Raw genomic sequence first — 20,253 nt, 5'->3', positions numbered from 1 at the left:
GGGTCTTCATTGTTTTCCACCAGTTTTCTCTAGTGCGGTGAGCAGGGGCTACTCTTCGTTGCGATACGCCGGATTCTCATTGAGGTGGCTTCTCTACTCCTGAGCAGTGGCTCTCGGCAAGCAGACTTCAGTCGTTGCAGCTCGTGGGCTCAGAGCACAGACTCAGCAGTTCCGATGCATGGTCTTAGTTGCTCAAAAGCATGTGAAATCCTCCTGACCAAGGATGAAACCCGGGTCCCGTGCTTTGGCAGGTGGATTCCTATCCACTGAGCCACCAGGAAAGTTCTCTAAACAATGCCTAACTTGTAGATAGACACTGGTTCATCATGGCCACCCCACACACGAGGTTTCCATACTTGAGTATGGGTAAATAAACAAGCGATGTATGTCATAGTTTTTTAATTTACAGACACAAAACCATAGGCTCTGTGCTCACTAGCCCTGCAGACACACAACCATAGGCTCTGTGTTCACTAGCCCTACAGACTCACAACCACCTGCCCTGTGCTCACTAGCCCTGCAGACACACAACCATCGGCTCTGTGCTCACTCCCCCATGCAGACTCACAACCACCTCTCTGTGCTCACTAGCCCTGCAGACACACAACCACCTGCTCTGTGCTCACTAGCCCTGCTGTTGTGACGGGCAGCAAACTGTCACTGACCTTGCGGTTGTTCTAGTTGCTAAGTCATGTGCAACTCTTTTGTGACCCAATGGACTGTAGCCCGCCAGGCTCCTCTATCCATGGGATTTCCCAGGCAAGAACACCAGAGTGGTTTGCCATTTCTTCTGCAGGAGATCTTCCTGAGGCAGAAATCAAACCCGAGTCTCCTAAACGGGGAGGAGGATTCTTTACCACTGCACCACCAGGGAAGTCCATGTTGCTGATGATCACTTGTTCAAACCCATGCAAGTTACAGCTGCTGCTGCTAAGTCACTTCAGTCGTGTCCGACTCTGTGCAACCCCAAAGATGGCAGCCCACCAGGCTCTCCCATCCCTGGGATTCTTCAGGCAAGAACACTGGAGTGGGTTGCCATTTCTTTCTCCAATGCATGAAAGTGAAAAGTGAAAGTGAAGTCACTCAGTCGTGTCTGACTCTTAGTGACCCCATGGACTGCAGGCTACCGGCTCCTCCACTCATGGGATTTTCCTGTAAGAGGACTGGAGTGGGATACCATTGCCTTCTCCGGGAACTTACAGTACCAAGTGTCAACCCTAATGGAAGCTATGGAAGCTGGGTAATTTTCATGTGTCCATGTGGGTTCATCAATTAATAAAATGTACACCTCGGGTGTGGCATGTTGAATACTGAGGAGACCCTACACTCATGGGCAGCAAGTATCTAGGAAAACTCCGTACCTTCCCTCACTTTTGCTGTAAAACTGAAGCTACTATAAAAAAATAACCTTTACTACAACTGAACCACCCTGGCACCAACCCTTCTCAGGCTTAAGGAAGATGGAGATTCACCTTTGAAACTTCAAATATCAAAAGGTAAAAAGAAGTAAAAACAACCTAATAAATTAGAATACGAAAGAGCCCATTAGATCCTAATAATTTAGTTACTACAATCATCTACAGGGTGACAGGGACACTGAGTCCAGAGCTAGCGTGCTTGATCCCTGTGTCCCTTTTGCTGAAAGAATCTCTGATCAGGGTCCTGTGGAGATGCCCCACCTTCCTTCTCACCATGAAGACCAGGTCCCCTGATGGGGCAGAGACAGAGAAGGCGGGAAGACGAGGTTCAGAATCACTGCACCACCCCTGGTCTTCCAATTCCACCTGGCCCTGCCCCCTGTGGAAGACACTAAAGGGGGTATGGGGGGAAGGAAATGCAGCCTTTTCATGTCCACATGGACCCTCTGGATCAGGCAGGACACACGGACGTTTCCTCACCCTCCTCCTACTTAGAGATGCTCCAGTCCTGCCCAAGGACTGAGAATGTTGCATCTGGATCCTTCCTCTTCTACAGAGAGAAATTGGCCTGGTATCAACACAAATCTCACCTGGATGAAATCTTGGAGTGGGGTATATAAGAGAAGATCTTGGACGAGAGATGTTGGAAATTCAGAGTGGGACATGATTCAGCATAAAGGATATGTAGTGTTGAAAGGGTTAGTCGCTTGGTTGTATACGATCCTTTGCGACCTCATGTCTGTAGCCTGCCAGCACCTCTGTCCCTGGGATTTGTAAGATGATATGTAAACACTTGACAAATACTTGAGTTGTCTTAGGAGAAAACCTCGAGTACTTTCCCACGAGAAAAGTGAAGAGGAACTTTTCTCGAAGTTCCTCTTCGAAAATGAAGAGGAACTAAAAAGCCTCTTGATGAAAGTGAAAGAGGAGAGTGGAAAAGTTGGCTTAAAGCTCAACATTCAGAAAACAAAGATCATGGCATCTGGTCCCATCACTTCATGGCAAATAGATGGGGAAACAGTGGAAACAGTGTCAGACTTTATTTTGGGGGGCTCCAAAATCACTGCAGATGGTGACTGCAGCCATGAAATTAAAGGACGCCTACTCCTTGGAAGGAAAGTTATGACCAACCTAGATAGCATATTCAAAAGCAGAGACATTACTTTGCCAACTAAGGTCCATCTAGTCAAGGCTATGGTTTTTCCAGTGGTCATGTATGGATGTGAGAGTTGGACTGTGAAGAAGGCTGAGCGCGGAAGAATTGATGCTTTTGAACTGTGGTGTTGGAGAAGACTCTTGAGAGTCCCTTGGACTGCAAGGAGATCCAACCAGTCCATTCTGAAGGAGATCAGCCCTGGGATTTCTTTGGAAGGAATGATGCTAAAGCTGAAACTCCAATACTTTGGCCACCTCATGCGAAGAGTTGACTCATTGGAAAAGACTCTGATGCTGGGAGGGATTGGGGGCAGGAGGAGAAAGGGAAGACAGAGGATGAGATGGCTGGATGGCATCACCGACTCGATGGACGTGAGTCTGGTTGAACTCCAGGAGTTGGTGCTGGACAGGGAGGCCTGGCGTGCTGCGATTCATGGGGTCGCAGAGTCAGCGACTCAACTGAGCTGAACTGAACTTTCCCTTCGACACTCCCCTCTGTGGCCGCCAGAGGGCAGCAGAGCTCCTCCATAGTCTGGAGCCTCCACAGGGCTGCCCACCTCCTTCCCACTTAGCAGCTCCCACCGCCCAGCAGCCTCTGACCCTCACCAACCTACTCCGTCCACAGTCCTCTCCACTCTCCCAGTTCCCCACACTGGACTCTGGCAGCTCCTCCTCCCAGCCAGGCCCACCTGAAGGCCAGACTCCGCTCAGGTAGCTCTGCCCTCTGTGCCCCATCCTTCTCTGCTGAGGGTCTGCTCACCCTTCACATCTCAGTCAAAAGATCACTTTTGCAGGGATGCCTTCCATGACACCCAGTCCAGCTGAGATTCCATGACAGACTCCAGACCCTTTCCTTTCCACCAGACGCTTCCCTTTCAGTCTATCCCTCCATCATAATTAGCTCTTTATTTCCAGGATGTTCTCTGAGTGTCTGTCTCCCCGTCACAAGGTCAGGTGTGTGAGCTCGAAGTCCAAGTCTATCCTATTCTCTGGACACCAGGACACAACCCAGGGCTGACAGGTCACACATGCTCAATAAATACTCTTTAAATAGATAAGGGAATCTGCATGACAGAAGCCAGAACTCACACCCCACCCCCGCACCCCCCCGCACCCCCCCCCCGCAGTGTGACACCGAGGGGTCAGAGAATATTCCTTGTGGACACAGGGGCTGTGGCATCAGGGTGGGAGGAGACCTGCCAGTGCCCACAGCTGCTCCAGGACGGGACTTTATTCCTCCTGGAGTCAGGAGTGAGGACAGGGACCTCTTAACTGTGAGGAGTCAGACCTCTGCTCATTCCCAGATAATCACACCCTCTTCCATCTCTACTCAGGAGAATCTTCTAGTCTCCTTGGAGGGCCTGGGCTGGCAGCTTGAGTCCTTCCCCTTCTCTCGGAAACCTGACGTGGCTCAGACTCCCGATCCTCCATCCCAAGGGAGTCACCACAGGGGAGGGGGAAGCCCCAGCGTGAACTCACAGGAATTGGGGAGCAGCTCCTCATCCCAAGGTCCCTGATCTGTGGGGACACCTGGGTCTGGTCCCTGGAGACATCTCAGCCCCTCCCCCTGAGGCGTCCTGGGAAAGGAGGGGAACTTCTGGAACAGAGGAACCCAGCTTCTGCAGTTGCTCCATCTCAGGGGGACTGGGGTCCCATGGGGGTCTTCCCTGCACTGACAGAGGAGCACAGGGGCTCCCCTGACAGAGTGTCCAGGTGGAGCTGCCCAGGTCCTGGCACTGTGGGGAGGCTGAGAGCAGACCACTGATGGGGACACAGAGAACAAGTGTGCATGCCCAGTGCTGTGAGGTGGAGGAGGACAGGGCCTTCTGGAGTCCAGCCTACAAGCCGCTATCCTCTCCCCAAAGCCCCGAGACCCCCCGCTGGCCCTTCCTTTGAAGCCTCAGGGACTGAGAGCTCCTCCTGAGCACACGTCCACCTGGATGGATGGTTCTCCTGCCACTGAACAATGCCCATCGCCCCCCTGGGCTCACCCTGCACTGGGATGAGGTCAGGAAGCCTGGGGACCCACAGTGACCTGAACCCTGGCTGATAGCCTCTAGTCTGGAGGTCAGAGCCCACCTCTGCCCAGGGCACATAGCCAACTCACATCCTTTGGCGTTTGCACCCCAGCAGCCCACTCCAGTACTCTTGCCTGGAAAATTCCATGGACGGAGGAGCCTGGAAGGCTGCAGTCTATGGGGTCGCTAGAGTCGGACATGACTGAGCGACTTCACTTTCACTTTTCACTTTCACGCATTGGAGAAGGAAATGGCAACCCACTCCAGTGTTCTTGCCTGGAGAATCCCAGGGACGGGGGAGCCTGGTGGGCTGCCGTCTTTGGGGTCGCACAGAGTCGGACACGACTGAAGCGACTTAGCAGCAGCAGCAGCAGCAGCAGCCTGTTACATTGTCCCCGGGTCTGCTCATGACTTCCAGGGGGCAACATTGGGCCAAACAGAAAATTAACAGGAAATTAGCAGGTGAATTTTGTTTTGCCTAAGGAAGTGGAGAAGGAGCCTGATTTCCATCCCTCCTTCTAAACAGCGGTCTCCAACCTTAAGGGCACCAGGGACCGGTTCCATGGAAGACAATTGCGGAGGGTGGAGATGATTTTGGAATAATTCAAGCGCATTACATACTGTGCACTTATATCTATTATTATTACATCAACTCCACCTCGGATTATCAGGCCTTAGACCCCAGGGGATCCCTCCTCTACAGACCCTCAGAGCCCCTCATATGTGCCCACATTATGCTGCCCACCTTCTAGGGGCCTATGGGCACCCATGCCAGCTCTCATCCCTGCCTGCAACCACCCATGGGAAAGATCACAGTGACCACAGAAAGATCAGCCAGGGTGACAGAGGAGGCCCTGTAATGGCAAGAAGGACCTGAATAGTTCTGAACCAAGGCTCAGGCAACAGACACGGAGAGGAGAGTCTCTCGGAACTTGACCCGAGGACCAGGGAGCCCAGAGTCAGCCCACCCCTCAGTACCAGGTTCCTCTCTTCCCAGGACACACAGGAAACCTTTCCCTTCTCACCTGCGAACTGCAGCTCCTCCTGACACCGGTTCTGGGTCTCTGTCCCTGAAAACAGATGCCAGGCTGGTGACACTCGAAAGTGGAGGTCAGGTCCCCTCTCCAGTCATTGCTAATCTGACTCCTTTCTCTCCTCCAGAGTCAGTGTGACCTTCAGGCGGGGAGTGAATGCAATCTTCTCAGATATTTGAGAACAACAGGAAGACCCCGGGCATCCAGCTGGGTTTCGGTCTCACAGGAACAATTACCACCAAAATTTGGAAACCCTGGGATCTGTGATTGTGCTGAGAGACCCCAGACCAAAACACAGCAGAGGCCAACACTGGGGTGGGTGGGGCAGCCTAACCGGTGTTCTGGGGTCTCAGCCAGGCTGGGCGAGCGTGTGACCTGGCGGCTGCTGAAACAGCATTTCTAAGGTGACACCTGGGGGTTCGAAGTCTTCATGAAGCTCCACAGGTGATTCCCACGCACCGTGGGGAAGACGTCCCTGTGACAACGTTCCTCATGCACCCCCCACCCCCAGGCTCCTCCTCTGAAGGGAAAAGCCAGAAGGGGATGACAGAGGGCTGTCGGGGAGGCTGAGTGTGCATCTGATCCAGAGCAGTAGGGACCTCGGGCCCAGACACCCCAAGGTTGTGCTTTTCCAGACAAGGGTGTGTGTGTGTGCCTGTGTGTGTGTATAGATGTGTGCGTATGTAGGTGTCTGTGTGTAGCTGTGTGTGCACGTATGTGTGTGTGGAGTGTGTGTATGTAGATGTGTGTGTGTGTGTGTAGGTGGAGAATCACTGCTGTAGAAAGCAGGGGACTCAGCAGAATTCAGGGAATAGAAATACAGACAGAGGGGGACGGGGGAGGGGGACCACCAGGGAGGGAAGGAGGAGAGGGGAGGCAGAGGGCGGGGCCTGGGCAGAGACCCCGCCCCGGGCCACGTGACCCAGCGACGTGCTCCTGCCCCCGGAGGAGGCCCAGCACACAGAGGGAAGGACAGCAGAGCTCACACAGCAGGCTGCAGTGCTTCTGAGCGTTTCTGGACCAGAAGTTCTCCTCGCAGAGAGAGGGACACAGCAGACAGCAGGCACCATGGAGCCCCCGTCGGGCCCTGCAAGCAGGAGGCATGTCCCCTGGAACAGGCTCCTCCTGGCAGGTGAGAGGGGACGATTTTCAGGGAGTGGGCAGAGACTGGAGAACAAGAGACTGGCTGGTGTCTGGGGGAGACAGGGCTCTGAGAGGGGACAGAGGGCTTGTGTTCAGACCTGAGCGCAGAGGACAGGGGGAGGGTGGGGGGCTCAGCCACAGGAGACTCTCCATGAACTAGAGCTGGTGAGGGGTGGGAAGACCTCACCTGCTGTAGGTTTCATGAGTTATTCTTCACTGAGCAGTAATTGTTGAAAACTGATGACAATAATAACAGTTTATTGTGTCAGTACAGAAAAAGACAACCAGAACAGTAAACTTTGTCCTTACCCGCACCCTTAGAAACTGACAAATAAACACCAGGCTGTGGAATTCCTGGGACTTCTCCTTCCTTCATCCCCAGGTACTAATGTCTGGAGCCTGGTCCTGGCCCTGGGTTTCAAGCAGGATCAGACAAGCCCCTGCCCTCACGGAGCCCAAGCCCTGTGGGGAGGAAGACAGACAAGCAGAGAGATCGAGAGTGTGCTGGCAGGTGCTACAGGCGTCACGCAGGAAAGGGAGCGGGGAAGGGTCAGAAAGTGAGCACGGAGGGTCTTTACAGCAGCTGGTCGGGGCGAGGAGCATCTCCCAAGAGGCCCTGAGTGTGAGCAGGCATGTGAGGGCAGCGAGGGAGTGAGCCAGGGGACAGCTGGGGAAACAGAGGGAAAAACGAGCCCAGAGGGGCTGAAGTGATGGGGGTCATGCTGCTGACCTTGAACCACACACACACATACATGCACACACACCCACACCAAGGCTGAGGGATGAAGAGACCTGCTCAGGACCCAGGGCAGCATTTTCCCATCCCCCACACAGGGCACAATATTAACTGATTTCTCTCTCTTCCCTCCTAGTCTCCCTCTTAACTTTCTGGACCCCGCCCACCACTGCCCAGCCCACTATTGAAACGATGCCCCCCCTTGCTGCAGAAGGGTCGGATGTTCTTCTACTTGCTCACAACGTGACAGAGAATCCTCTAGGCTATGCCTGGCACAGAGGAGACAGGGTAGACAACAGCCAGCTAATTGGATCATATAGAGTAGCCACTAACGCAACTACCAAAGGGCCTGCACACAGTGGACGGGAGACACTTTACCCCAACGGAACCCTGCTGATCCAGAGCGTCACCCAGGAAGACACAGGCTCCTACACGCTGCTCGTTACAAAGGATGATTTACAGACAGAAAGACGAACTGGACACCTCCACGTACACCGTGAGTGCCTCCTCTCTGACCTCCGGGTGTTCGGGGCCTGAATTCTGTTCTGACAGACCCGGATGGCGCCTCCATCCCCTCTGCATTGTGTCCCGTGTCGGGGTTTGAACATTCAGTGCAGGGCACACACTGTGGAGACCAACTCCAAAGGGTCAGAAATGCTTTCCAGGAAGCCAGGCCCTGCAGACACTGTGTAGAGAGAAGGACGGTCTGATGAGGGACTCGGCAGAGGGAGAGCACTCTCAGTCCAGCCCCCTGGGCCCCTCCCTGTGACCATGACCCTGAGGAAGACCCTGCAGGACTCAGGGAAGACCCTGGCCTGAGGGCCCCAGGGATCCTCACAGAGAAGCTCAGCTCCAGGAAGTCCATCCCAGACCCTGTCCCATGGCTCCTGCCTCCAGTGACCCTGGGAAGCCTGTGCCAAATCCGGAGGCTCCAAGCTGGTCACCAGCCAGGGCTCAGCCCCAAGAGCCACATCCGTGCAGGGGCACAGCCTGGTCCTACTCCTGAGACTCGGCATGGACAACACACAGGTACAAGGTCCCCAGGAATCAACCAAATGCCCTGGGGGACTTGGAGACGCCAGAGAAATCTCAGCACCCCCAGAGAGGAACGGAGGAAGGAAGACACTCCTGGCAGCTCCTCCACCCCAGGGTGCTGCCCAGGGAGCTCTCTCTCGAGGCATGTTGGTGAAAACCAGGAGAGATGCCAGGTGGTCTCTGAATCCACCCTGTTCTGTCCACCACTAAATGCTGCTGCACAATCAACCCCCAAGGAAGCCTGTGCTTCTCCCAGACATAGAGCAGGTGGCCTCACACTCTCTGAGCTCAGGTCCCCATGCATTTGTCCGGCCACACACAAGCCTGCCTTATTCTTTAAAGTCTGGCTGAGAGGCGAAGGAAGCCAATTTTGTTGAAAGATGCTTTCAGAGGAGCCAAAAGTATAAGAAAGTGAGAGTGTTAGTCGTTCAGTCACGTCCTACTCTTTCCTATTCCATGGACTGTAGCCCACCAGGCTCCTCTGTCCATGGAATTCTCCAGGCAAGAATATTGACTGGGTGGCAATTCCCTTCTCCAGGGGATCTTTCTGACCGGGGATTGAACCCAGGTCTCCTGCACTGGCAGGCAGATTCTTTACTGTCTGAGCCACCAGGGAGGCTCAGGGCAATGTCCTCTCTGTTATCTGCACAGCGGTGCTACCCATACCCGTCATCACCAGCAACAACTCCAAGCCCTGGGAGCACAAGGACACTGTGGTGTTAACATGTGGACCTGAGACTCAGAACACCTCCTACATGTGGTGGATCAGCAATCAGAGCCTCCCCAAGAGCACCAGGCTGGAACTGTCCGAGGACAAGAGGACTCTCACAGTGGTCACCGTCACAAGGAAAGAGAAAGGACCCTATGTGTGTGAAACCCGGAACCCAGTGAGCATCAGCCGCAGTGACCCATTCACCCTGGATGTCCTCTGTGAGTAACCTCTGTTCCTATGTGGCCTGAGCTGCCCACCCAAATGCACACTGCCAGAGGCCAATCCACACCCATCCCTCTCAGGTCCGAGTACATGGGCCATCACCCCTGGACACCCAGACTGGCCATGACTTCCTGTCCCAGGCAAGCCCAGGCAGGTCCACCTTGAATGAAGACAGGGAGGGGATGGGCTGCTCTGTGTTGGTGGCTGAGGATCACCAGAATATGATGGGAGAAACAAATTAACGTCAGACTCACAAAGAGTGAGCATGAAGGGTAATGATTGCAAATTTTTCAGACAAGCATGTGAACAGCTCAGAAGGACCCAGGAGCCCCAGTACAGACCAGGAACTTGCCTTCCCTCTGATTGCACCATGTGTGGCTTTATGCTCTTTGCTCCAAATGGTCCGGACACCACACCACTACCCCTCAGACTCCTCTGACCATCCAGAGGGGAACCTCAACCTCTCCTGCCACACAGCCTCTAACCCAGCCACATAGCGCTCCCGGCTTGTCAGTGTGAGGGCCCAGGAATACACCCAGCCTCTCTCTATTCCCAATCACAACATGTGCTCTCAGATCCCACATTCCCTGACTGGCCTGGATAGCCCCACAGTCAGAAGATCAAGGTTCCCAGGGCTGATAGCACAGAGCTGTCTAGCACTAGAGTGTTGTCTCAGCAACCAGGCAAGTGTCCCCCTGGCGTGATCTGGGGGTCAGAGGAGGTGTGTAATCACTCTTTCCCATTGCCACCTGAACAAAGACCCAGGGCCTTCCTCACAGTCACCTTTACAGAGGTCTTGGGCCCCGAGACTGAGAAGGGAGCAAGGCCCAGGGCCCTGACCCACTCTCAGCAGTCACCCCTGTCTCTCCACAGACCCAGTGGCACGGCCTTCCCTCCAAGCCAGCAACACCACAGTCATAGAACATGAGGGCCCCGTGGTCCTGACCTGCCTCACAGATGAGACCGGGGTCTCCATACGCTGGCTCTTCAAAGGCCAGAGTCTCCTCCTCGCAGACAGGATGACACTGTCCTCAGACAGCAGCACCCTCACCATAGACCCCGTCAGCAGAGAGGACGCCGGGGGTTATCAGTGTGAGGTCTCCAACAGGGGCAACTCCAGCAAGAGTGGCCCCTTCAGGCTGAGGGTGACCTGTGAGTGACCACCATCGCCTCCTGTCTTAGTCGTTCAGTGGTGTCCGACTCTTTTTGACACCACGGACTTGAGCTCATTAGGCTACTCTGTCCGTGGGATTTCCCAGGCAAGAATCCTGGAGTGGGTTGCCATTCGCTACTCCAGGGGATCGTCCTGACCCAGGATCGATCCCGTGTCTGCTGCACTGCGGGCACTCTTCCCGGCTAAGCCTCCAGTGAAGCCCATTTTAATCTGGATAAGCTTCTTTTATTAACTCCACCAACAATTAGCCTATCATCTCATTTCCTTCACTTCAAGCAATTGGAACATGTGCTGTCTCTCCCCTCCTCATCCCCTGATTTCTCCTGGCCCTCTGCTGTGAAGCCTCGTTGCCAAGACCGCTGGAAGCAGCACTAAAATCAGTACCTGGGACTTCCTGGGCAGTCCAGTGGTTAAGACTCCACCTTCCACTGCAGGGGTTGCTGTGACCTCCTCCAGGGGATCTTCCCCACCCAGGGACTGAATCCGTGTCTGTTATGCCTCCTGATTGGCAAGTGGGATCTTTACCACTGGTGCCTCCTGGGAAGCCCTGGTGAGTCATAAAGCCTAAATCTCCTTTTTCTTATGTGTACAGTGGTGTTTATTATGCACTTTATAGAGCTTTGTGAATATCGCTCCGATGAAGGTGCAAATCACAGCAGACGTGTTCAGGCAGTGTCAGGATGTTAGTTCGCACTGTTGTGATTGCAGGCTTGCTGCCACACTCAACTCCAGGTCCCTCCACTTGGCTTTCTTAGTTGCACCATCGTCTCTACAGTGGAAGTGACACTGTTTCTTCACAGGATGGGCGGTGGTCATGTGTGGTGAGAGCTGGGGGCCTTGAGGACTGCACTTTGTGCACATAAACTCCTATGACTGTGTGCTGTCTGTTGGTCGGTTAGGTCTCTGGTTTACAGTGCTCTCACGGTCTCTAGTTCTCACTGAAATCTCTCTGACTGCTGTCGCATTTTTGAAAGTGGGGTGTAGTGTCACTATGACCGAGCTATTTCTCCCCTCGATGCTGTCCATTTTTGATTCACAAATCTGGTGTTGTTGGGTGGGTAATGCTTATAATTGTTCTATTTCCTTGATGGATGGAAACTTTTCTTGATATGCAAGGTCCTAATGTCTCTTGCAGGCTTTTTTGATTTAGAAATTATTATATCAGACACTCATACAGCCAGCACAATTCTCTTTTTATTGCTATTTGCATAGAATATCTTTTTCCAGCCTTACTTCACCCTTCTATGCTTTTGTATCTAAAGTGAGTCTGTTGAAGAGAGTATAGAGAGGGGTTATAATTTTTATCCATTCTGTCAACCTCTGCCTTTAATTTGAAGGTTGAGGCTATCTATCATTCAAATACTTCCCAATAAGAAAGAGCTTCTGCCATCTAGCTATTTGTTATATGTCTTACATGCTTTATTCATTAATTCCTCTATTACTTACTGTTTGGTATTTAGGTGATTTCCTTTCGTATATGTCATTTTGATTCTAGTCTTCCCCTTTCCAATGTATTTCAGTTCTTTTCTTAGTGCCTAACTTGAAAATGACAGTTATATCTTAAACGTATAACTATCAAGTTGAAATACCAACCAGATCTATGATGTATATTACAAACGAGGTGCTCTGTGCATCTCCATCGCCTCCATATTACACACTTACTGTCCTATATTTCAGCCGTCCTTGTACAATATATGCCCGTTATATAGATTTATAAACATTGTCTCATGTAATACCTTTGAAATAAAAAACAAAAACAAGCGATTACATAAAAGACAATAATACCGGCTTAGATAAAATAGCTACCTATTGTGTAATTTGACCACTCTTCTGTAGGTTGCCTGTGGCTCTGAGTTGCTGTGTAATATATTTGTTCAGTCATCTTAAAGGCTTCCTTTCACACTTCATCTATGCTGTGTCTCCAAGGAATGAGCTCCCTCAACTGTTGTTTATCTGGGAAAGTCCTAATTTGAGCTTCACTGAAGGAGAGCTTCTGTGTACATTGCTTCGCCGGTTGACAGTCTTGCTTTTAGGACTTCAGTCGGTCATCCCAATGCCTTCTGATGTGGAATTCGATTTTCACACTGTTGAAGATCCGCTGCACATGCTGAGTCACTCCTGCATTTTTCACTTCCTCTCGCTGCGTTTTTCACTTCCTCTTTCCCTCGGTCTCTCAACAATTTGACTCTATTGTGTCGCAACATCTGTATCTTGAGTTAACCCTTTTTGGAGTTCCTTAACCATCTCTAGTATGTGATCATCTAGTTTCGGAAGTTTTAAACCATTCATTTATATATATTTTTCATTGCTTTTTCCTCTCTATTCTCCTTCAGGAACTGCCATACTGCCTATGTTTGTCCACCTGATGGAGTTCTGCATAATACTTTGCCTGGAGTCATTATTCACCATTTTTTTTTTCCCTTTCTACTGCCCATTCTGAATAACTTCTTTTTTTCTGTCTTCATGTTCATGGATGCTTTCTTCTACCTGCTCAGACGTGCTGAGGAATCGCCCTTCTAAGTTAGTGTTTTCACTTCTTATACTTCAGCTCCAGATTTTCTTCACCCTGTTTAAGTAATTTAACGATGAGGAAGAACACATCTTTCTTGAGAAGCAGGTGCTCCTCAGACCTGCCCAGTATGGAGACAGCCATCCCCTCACACTGTGCACTCCAGTGCTTTAGACATGGACACTGGTTATGTAGCTACTGGGTCAATCTCAGACAAGCACATTAGGAGCAGAAAACCACAAAGAGAGGAGGGTAGTTGTGAACCCTGAGAAGGAAGGCTTATCCCACGGAGCTCTCAGATGGCATCAATCAAGGAACTGGACTTCTCCTCAAGTTTGATGTACTCTCTTCCCTCTCTAGGGGCTTCTCATGTGGAGCTAGTGGTAAAGAACCTGCCTGCCAATGCTAATGCAGGAGACTAAGGGATGCAGGTTTGATCCCTGGGCATCAGGAAGATCCCCTGGAGGAGGAAATGGCAACCCACTCCAGTATTCTTGCCTGGAGAATTCCATGAACAGAGGAGCCATTCCCAATGATCTGGAACCACAGACAAAGGTCATGCTCTTTGGTAGTCAATCCCTCCCTCTTAGGAATCCCACGAGCCTTCCAATCTGGGTGCAAACAGACCAAGTGATATGGGGACAAGCATCCAATGGTCAGTGAATCAATGAGCAGAGTTTACAGCTCACTGAGAAGGTGATGCTGTCCCAGACAAGCAACAGTGTCAGGACAGAGGACGCGGGGTCCCGTCAGTGTGGGGTCTCCTCCCAGTCAGAGTCTGCAGATGTGATCCAGTGCCCCACTGAGCACTATAGTGACCTTCCACACCTCTTCATCTTCCCTTGTAATTTCACTGGAAATGGGTGTGTAATAAATGCAAATCATGAGGACGTGGGTAGTCTCCTTTCGGAGCCTGTAGAAGAATGTGTTTAATTAGTTATGCAAAACTTAGCTAATTTTGTCATAGTTCGGTTATTGTTTGTGAGAATTGTTTGACTGTAGGCAAGGCACTGGATCTTGTGCCTCCGTTTCCCTGTCTGTAAAACTGCAGAAGAAGAGCTGGATCTTAGGGCTGCTGTGAGGTTGTTCACTAGGAAGGGAATGAGATTAAAATTTTCCCTGTAGGTAAAATTCTTACCCACACAGAGTCGGCAGGCAAGAAATGTTCACAGGGGATATTTTGGATTTCAGCGCTGTGGGTTTTGGCTGTAGAGTCAAACAACTCGGTTACATTTCTGTTTCACCTGGTCCTAGCTCTGGGGCCTCCATTCCTTTATTGAAGAACTGTGTGTCTCAAATCTGTGCATGCACAGCGGCAATGACAACCCCTCCCTCGTGGGGATGGAAAGATGAGAAAAAATGGATGTAAAGGATTTCCCACCGTGCCAGTTGCACAGGAGTACCTGGAAACAGTTCATTAATATTATTACTACTAATCAATGTTGGGTGGACTGGAGAGGAACTACCCTCTAAGACCAACAGTTGTGATGGAAACAAAAAATCAGAGGGAGGGGGCATAATGTGAGAAGAAAAGAGTCCTTCAAAGGAAAATGAACAGGACATGGAGATGGCTACAGTGAGAGAATGGAGAGTTAGAGCAAGTCCAAGGTTTCAAATCTGACGAAGAGGGAAATGATGCAGCCTCGTGCAGTGGGAGAGTCAGGAGGACACTGTGATGACAAAACACGCAACCACACAGGCCTCAGAGCATTTCCTTCCTCCTAACCAGGCCCTCTCCCTGTAAGACTCCTCCTGGTATTGCCTCCAGTGAACTCGGACCCCATTTCCCCTCTCTCTTTCTCTTCTGCTTTCAGGGCGAGAAAACGCCCGAGCCCTCGGTGTGGGGGCCATTACTGGCATCGTGATTGGGGTCCTGCTTGTGCTGACGCTGCTGGCTGTCCTGGGGTGTTTCATTTTCCTTCACAGGTACAGTGGCATTTCCAGATGCTGCCCCCGCCCCCAGGTTGACCCTAGTCCTAGAGGAAGGACACCCCATCCTCCAATTTCCGGCCTGGATCTCCAGGACCCCCCCACTTCCCCACGGGTATTCTCTCTCGTCCTTCAGTTCCTGCCTCACCAGGTATTGACCTGTGGCAGCTTCCTTAACACCGTCCTCATTTATTTTGTTATTTAGTCGCCAAGTTGTATCCATCTCCTTTGCCACTCCATGAACTCCTCTGTCCATGGAATTTCCAGGCAAGAATACTGGAGTGGGTTGCCATTTCCTTCCCCAGGGTATCTTCCTGGCCCAGGGATCGAACCTGTGTCCCATGCATTGGCAGGTAGATTCTTTACCTCTGAGCCACCAGGGAAGGCCCATCTATCAGTTAACACAATTAAGACACCTCCTTGTCCTCGTTCCCTATATGTAGGCTGGCAGGTAGTAAGTACTCAGAAAAAGGTATCTCTTCCTGTATATTTAAATCCACCTACTCTGATGAGGGGAAGTCACAGGGCCAGGAGCTGAGGGTCGTCTTCGCCAAGTCCACACTTGGCCAGAGAGTGGAAGTTTGGACAGGCCAGGTGGGGTCAAATGCCCCCACGTGGCACATACATTAACAACACCCCTGATGCATGAGACAGAACATCATGCCAGGTCCGCAGGTGGTGGGATGTCTTTACACTTAAGGTCCAGGTAGATGGAGACAGAGGACAAGGCCACTGTCACATTTCAGCAGCTCCTGGGTGAGGGCTGGTGGCCACAGCAGCGACACTGCCCTCAGTGAGATCCCAGAGTCACTGGCTGACCGCTTTCCTCCCCATGCACTGGCCCTGCTCTCTCCATAAGCGTGATGAATCCACTCAGACAAAGCTTTGGATGGATGGACGCCTTTCCCAGAGCCATGGTCCCTTCAGTGGCCACTTTCTCCTGAACCCTATTAGCCTATGGTCCTGCCCCTCTGGACTCAGGGCAGATACAGCTTCTTAAGAACTTTCCTCAGCATCCTTACTGGGCCCTCCCCTCCTAAGCAGCCTTGGTGGAGAAAAGCAGTGTCCAGCCCCTGCTTGGACATGGGGATCCTCCTGTCCCATGTTCTGACTCCAAAGCCTTGACCTCTGTCTGCACTCCTCACAAATATGCCTGTTTTGTTTTTCTTTCCTAACCCCAGCTGCCTGCACAACAGAGGGAACTGGCCCCCAGCGTCCACCTCAGGTGAGTGTTCAGCCCAGGACAGCGGGGAGCCCCGTCAGGCCCTGCCATGTCTGTTCCTGCCTGCCACCCCCAGGGTCTCTGGCCCTTTGGGGCTTAAGCACAGGGATCCCGATTGGCTAGTCTGCTTTTCCTATGGGTTATCATCCTGGGAGGCTCCCTTGCCCTCACTGGGGCCTGAAATTGCCAGAGGTTCTCTCCTTTGGTGGGGATCTTTCTCCCATGGTTCTCCGGAAGGTGGACATCCAACTTCTCCTAGGAGAATGGGCTAAGCTTCCTCACATGCTCAGTGGTAACTCCTGTCTCCTCCCAGGACGTGGTCCCTCTGGCAGCTCTGTCTCCCAGGTAAGTACCTTCCTTCCTTGTCTCTTCTCCCCAGCGTCCCCGCTTCACAGGCTCAGGGCAGGGGGACTGTCCAACCCTGAAGTACTGTGAGACACCCTTCACTCGAGGGTAGTTGAAAGTCGCTCAGTCATGTCCAGTCTTTGTGGCCCCATGGACTGTAGCCTGCCAGGCTCCTCTGTCCATGGATTTCTCCAGGCAAGAATACTGGAATGGGTTACCATTGCCTTCTCCAGGGGATCTCCCTGACCCAGGGATCGAGCCTTGGTCTCCCACATTGCAGGCAGATTCTTTGCCTTCTGAGCCACCAGGGAAGCTCATAAGAGTAGGTAGAACATAGCAAGTCCCACCAAGCTGGGAGCTGGATGCACTTCAGGGACATGACCACCCACAACCTTATCCAGAGGCTGCCCTGGTCCCCTGACTTGAACTCAGGAGAACCTTGGAGTTCAGCCAGGAAGAGAGTGGGCACTGGATCATCAGTCAGGGAAGCCAGTCTAACAAGGGTGAGAAACAGACCCCAGATAGGATTTGGGGTCGGGGCTCCAGGCTTGGAGATGGCTGGTCAGGAGAAATGACTCTCCTTCCCTCTCCTCTGATGCCCGCTTCCTCCATGCCCAGGCCTCCCTACCTGATGCCAGGCCACCAGCTCCCATCTACCAGGTGAGTGTGGGGATCCAAGTTCTGGTCCCATAAGCCCCAGGGGCAGAGGAAATTCCCACTGCACCCCTGGCTGTGTTTGGAGGTCCAAGAAATAGTAGGAAAGATGGAAAGGGGATGAAGGGGAGGTGGGTCTGGACCAAAAACCTCTGACACGAACAGACCCTGGGTGACCCGGGGCTGGGAAGTCCCTGGGAAATCATCTAAGAAGGTTACACGAGCTCGAAGGCGTCGATTTTCTTTTGCAGGAATTACTACACCCCGACACAGACGTTTACTGTAATATCAGCCACAAAGCAGATGTGGGTCCTTAGCTCCTCCAGACACGTCTTCTTACGGACTGTGGGAAAGAGCTTACCTGAGACTCAAGACCCGAGTGAGGTCAAGAGGAAGAGCCTGAGGCAGAGAACCAATTCTGAGACCTGAGGCTATTCAGGAACCTGGGCCCAGGCTCAGGGTCCTCCTGGATTCCTGGAGACACTGACAGGCTGCCCTGAAGCCTGGATGGACCAGAACTCAGGCTGCGATTCCCACAGTGGGAGGAGGCTTCAACAGGGCAAGTGACTGGGCCTCTGACCCCCTGTGGACCACCAGAGAGATCTGAATCAAGAGCACTTTCCTTCCCCTGGTTGCAAAATATACTGCCCCTGGGTCTTGTTCAGCAAGAAATTCACCTGAATCTCTGCTCTGGTCTCTCCATGGTTCCTCAGGGAAAGTATTAGCTCTAGTTACCTGACCTCCCCATCTATTCCCTGGGGGAAAGGAAGGGGAAGATTGTGAGAATGGAGGGAGGGGGGCATGCTAACAGGAAAGGAGGGTCACCAGACCATTGGCAGCCACATGGGCACTTGGCAGTCCTCACACTGCCCTGGGGTCCCAGACACCTCCCAGTGCTTGCTCACTTGGCATGGAGTCTCTGGAGCACAGATTATGGCACCGTCTGAGACCCACTAGAACACGAGTCAGGAAGGACGAGTCGTGGGTGAGACAACTTTTATGGGTGAGGCCCCTTTGCAGCCTCTTGGTGTCATGAGCCCTCTGGCCCTCCTCACCAGGCCCTGCTGGCCCCAACTGGTGCTGCCTCAAATGAATTTTTGTTGTTGAGTTGCTAAGTTGTGTCTGAGTCTTTGGGACCCCATGGACTGCAGCACGCCAGGCTTCCCTGTCCTTCACTATCCCCTGGAGTTTGCTTCAACTAATCTCCACTGAGTCAGCGATGGGACAGGAACTTATGTCTGTCCCCAGATCTAGGATCCAGAATGTCTTCTCTCTCCATGGGTTTCTGTTGTTTCCCTAAGGGCCTAAGCCCTGAGGACATCGTTCCCTCTGGGGGGCCGAGAGGAGCAATCAGAGTCACCAAAGTAAGAGGGACCCAGAAGCCATGCTCTGAGCAAGGTCCTCCCAGGAACTTCCCGTGACCTCTATCCACTTCCTGCTGGTTTCCATTTTGCTTTTCAGTGCGGATCATGAGCCTACTCCCAACACACACACACACACACACACACACACACACGTGTCAGCCTCAGGGCGGAGTTGCAGGCTCTACCTAAAACTCAACCTGGCTACCACGGCAAAGGGCTCACCTGCCCCTCCTCAAAGTGTCCCAAGGGCCTTTCCACCTGGATCTCACCTGCAGCCCCCACCACACACCTGGGCTAGCAGGTCTCAGTCTCTCCCTGAGGCCCCTGGGATAGGTGCTGTTCTCATATAGGTCCACTCGGATCAGGTGCCCACACTCACACAAATACAGCAGGTGTGTGCACTAGGGCACAGAGCCCACAGTTGGCAAGCATGCTCTGCCAGTAGCCAAGTATCATTTGTGTTGAGATGAGATGAGAGGTAAGAGAAACCACCTGCAAAGGTTCTGATGATGATTTAGGTCTAAATTACTTCTTATCCCCCAGGCACACAGTCTTGGATGAGACAAGGTGACACTTGTTGGTGTTCCTTATTCTGTAACAAATGACCACAAATTTACTGGCACAAACCATGGTGTCAATATGACCCTGTTCTTTCTGGATTCTACAGACAGTTCATTTCTTTGCCTTTTCAAGCTGTGAGAGGCTGCCTGCTTTCCTGGGTTTGTGGCCCCTTCCTCAATCTTCAGAGCCAGCAGTGGAACATCTTAAAGGTCCCCAAGCTCTCCTTCCATCATCCCATCTCCTCTGGCTCTGCCTCTCCTGCCTTGGAACATTGTGAATGTATTGGACTCAGCCCAATACATCACCCACCATAATCTCCAAGTTACCCCACCATATCTCCCAAATACCCCACCATAGTCTCCCAGTCATGTGATCTGAATTTCATCTGTAGGTTTCCCTAATCATGGGGCACATTTTCTGATTGTGGGCTTGAAGTTGTGGACATCTCTTAGGGTTCTGTGCTCTGCCTCCCACTCCTCTCAAGGCCGTGGGCATCATCTTCCCTCACTGCAGTCTGCTCTGGGCAGCTTGGACTTTGTCAGGCTGATGTGGGGTCAAGTCCTGCCACGATGTCCACAGCAATCTCACTAGCCCTGAGCCCTGGAGATCGAGGCCAGTCCACACTCTCTGCAGCTCTCCCCACCCCTTCTTTCCAGTGAAGTGAAACTTGCTCAGTCTGTCCAACTCTGTGCAAGCCCATGGACTGTAACCGTCCAGGCACATCTGCCATGCGATTCTCCAGGCAAGAACACTGGAGTGGATAGCCATTGCCATCTCTGTAGATTCATCAAACCCAGGTCTCCCGCATTGCAGGAAGATTCTTTACTGTCTGAGCCACCATGGAAACCTCTTCTTTTCTAGCAATGCCCAATTTTTCAGAATGGAAAGAAAGCAGATGTGACTCAAAGACCACAACTCCCAAGTCTCCAGGTGGCCTGTGTTCATCAGCACCATGGACAGTGTCTCTGCTGTGCTCAGCCCCCATCAATGGGAAGAGACGGCTGGATATCCTGCCCATTTCT

General features: G+C 52.2%; 1 protein-coding gene across 15 annotated transcripts; it reads left to right on the top strand.

Moving 5' to 3' along the window:
* The first annotated feature begins 6,463 nt into the window (after positions 1-6,463).
* Positions 6,464-18,421, top strand: LOC147353941 (cell adhesion molecule CEACAM6-like). Of its 15 annotated transcripts, none has more exons than XR_015146122.1 (10): positions 6,572-6,757; positions 7,151-7,279; positions 7,641-8,000; positions 9,191-9,469; positions 11,082-11,197; positions 14,971-15,082; positions 16,267-16,310; positions 16,621-16,652; positions 17,271-17,312; positions 17,558-17,990. XR_015146122.1 is itself a non-coding variant. In XM_086352810.1 (10 exons), exons 1-10 carry the CDS (start codon positions 6,694-6,696, stop codon positions 17,621-17,623), a joined length of 1,392 nt encoding a protein of 463 aa, XP_086208936.1. In that variant the 5' UTR covers positions 6,572-6,693; the 3' UTR covers positions 17,624-18,421. The 15 variants fall into 15 exon arrangements, 13 of the variants coding, with proteins under 13 accessions (XP_086208939.1, XP_086208937.1, XP_086208944.1 ...); XM_086352810.1 differs by lacking the exon at positions 11,082-11,197 and adding an exon at positions 10,347-10,625 and having other exon boundaries at positions 16,282-16,310; positions 17,558-18,421; XM_086352808.1 differs by lacking the exon at positions 11,082-11,197 and adding an exon at positions 10,347-10,625 and having other exon boundaries at positions 16,282-16,310; positions 16,567-16,652; positions 17,558-18,421.
* The last annotated feature ends 1,832 nt before the right edge of the window (positions 18,422-20,253 follow it).

This window comes from Bos grunniens, chromosome 18 (genome assembly GCF_055505025.1).
Source record: "Bos grunniens cultivar Pamir isolate PY7600 chromosome 18, Bosgru_T2T1.0, whole genome shotgun sequence".
Classification (NCBI taxonomy): Eukaryota; Metazoa; Chordata; class Mammalia; order Artiodactyla; family Bovidae; genus Bos; species Bos grunniens.
This window is presented reverse-complemented; position numbering and strand designations above follow the sequence as displayed.

Excerpts from the sequence above, each read along its gene's own strand:
- LOC147353941 (XM_086352807.1), top strand. The coding sequence starts at position 6,694 with ATGGAGCCCCCGTCGGGCCCTGCAAGCAGGAGGCATGTCCCCTGGAAC. Across the intron at positions 6,758-7,150 it reads GAACAGGCTCCTCCTGGCAG|GTACTAATGTCTGGAGCCTG; the intron begins GTGAGAGGGGAC and ends CTTCATCCCCAG. Across the intron at positions 10,626-14,970 it reads CTTCAGGCTGAGGGTGACCT|GGCGAGAAAACGCCCGAGCC; the intron begins GTGAGTGACCAC and ends TTCTGCTTTCAG.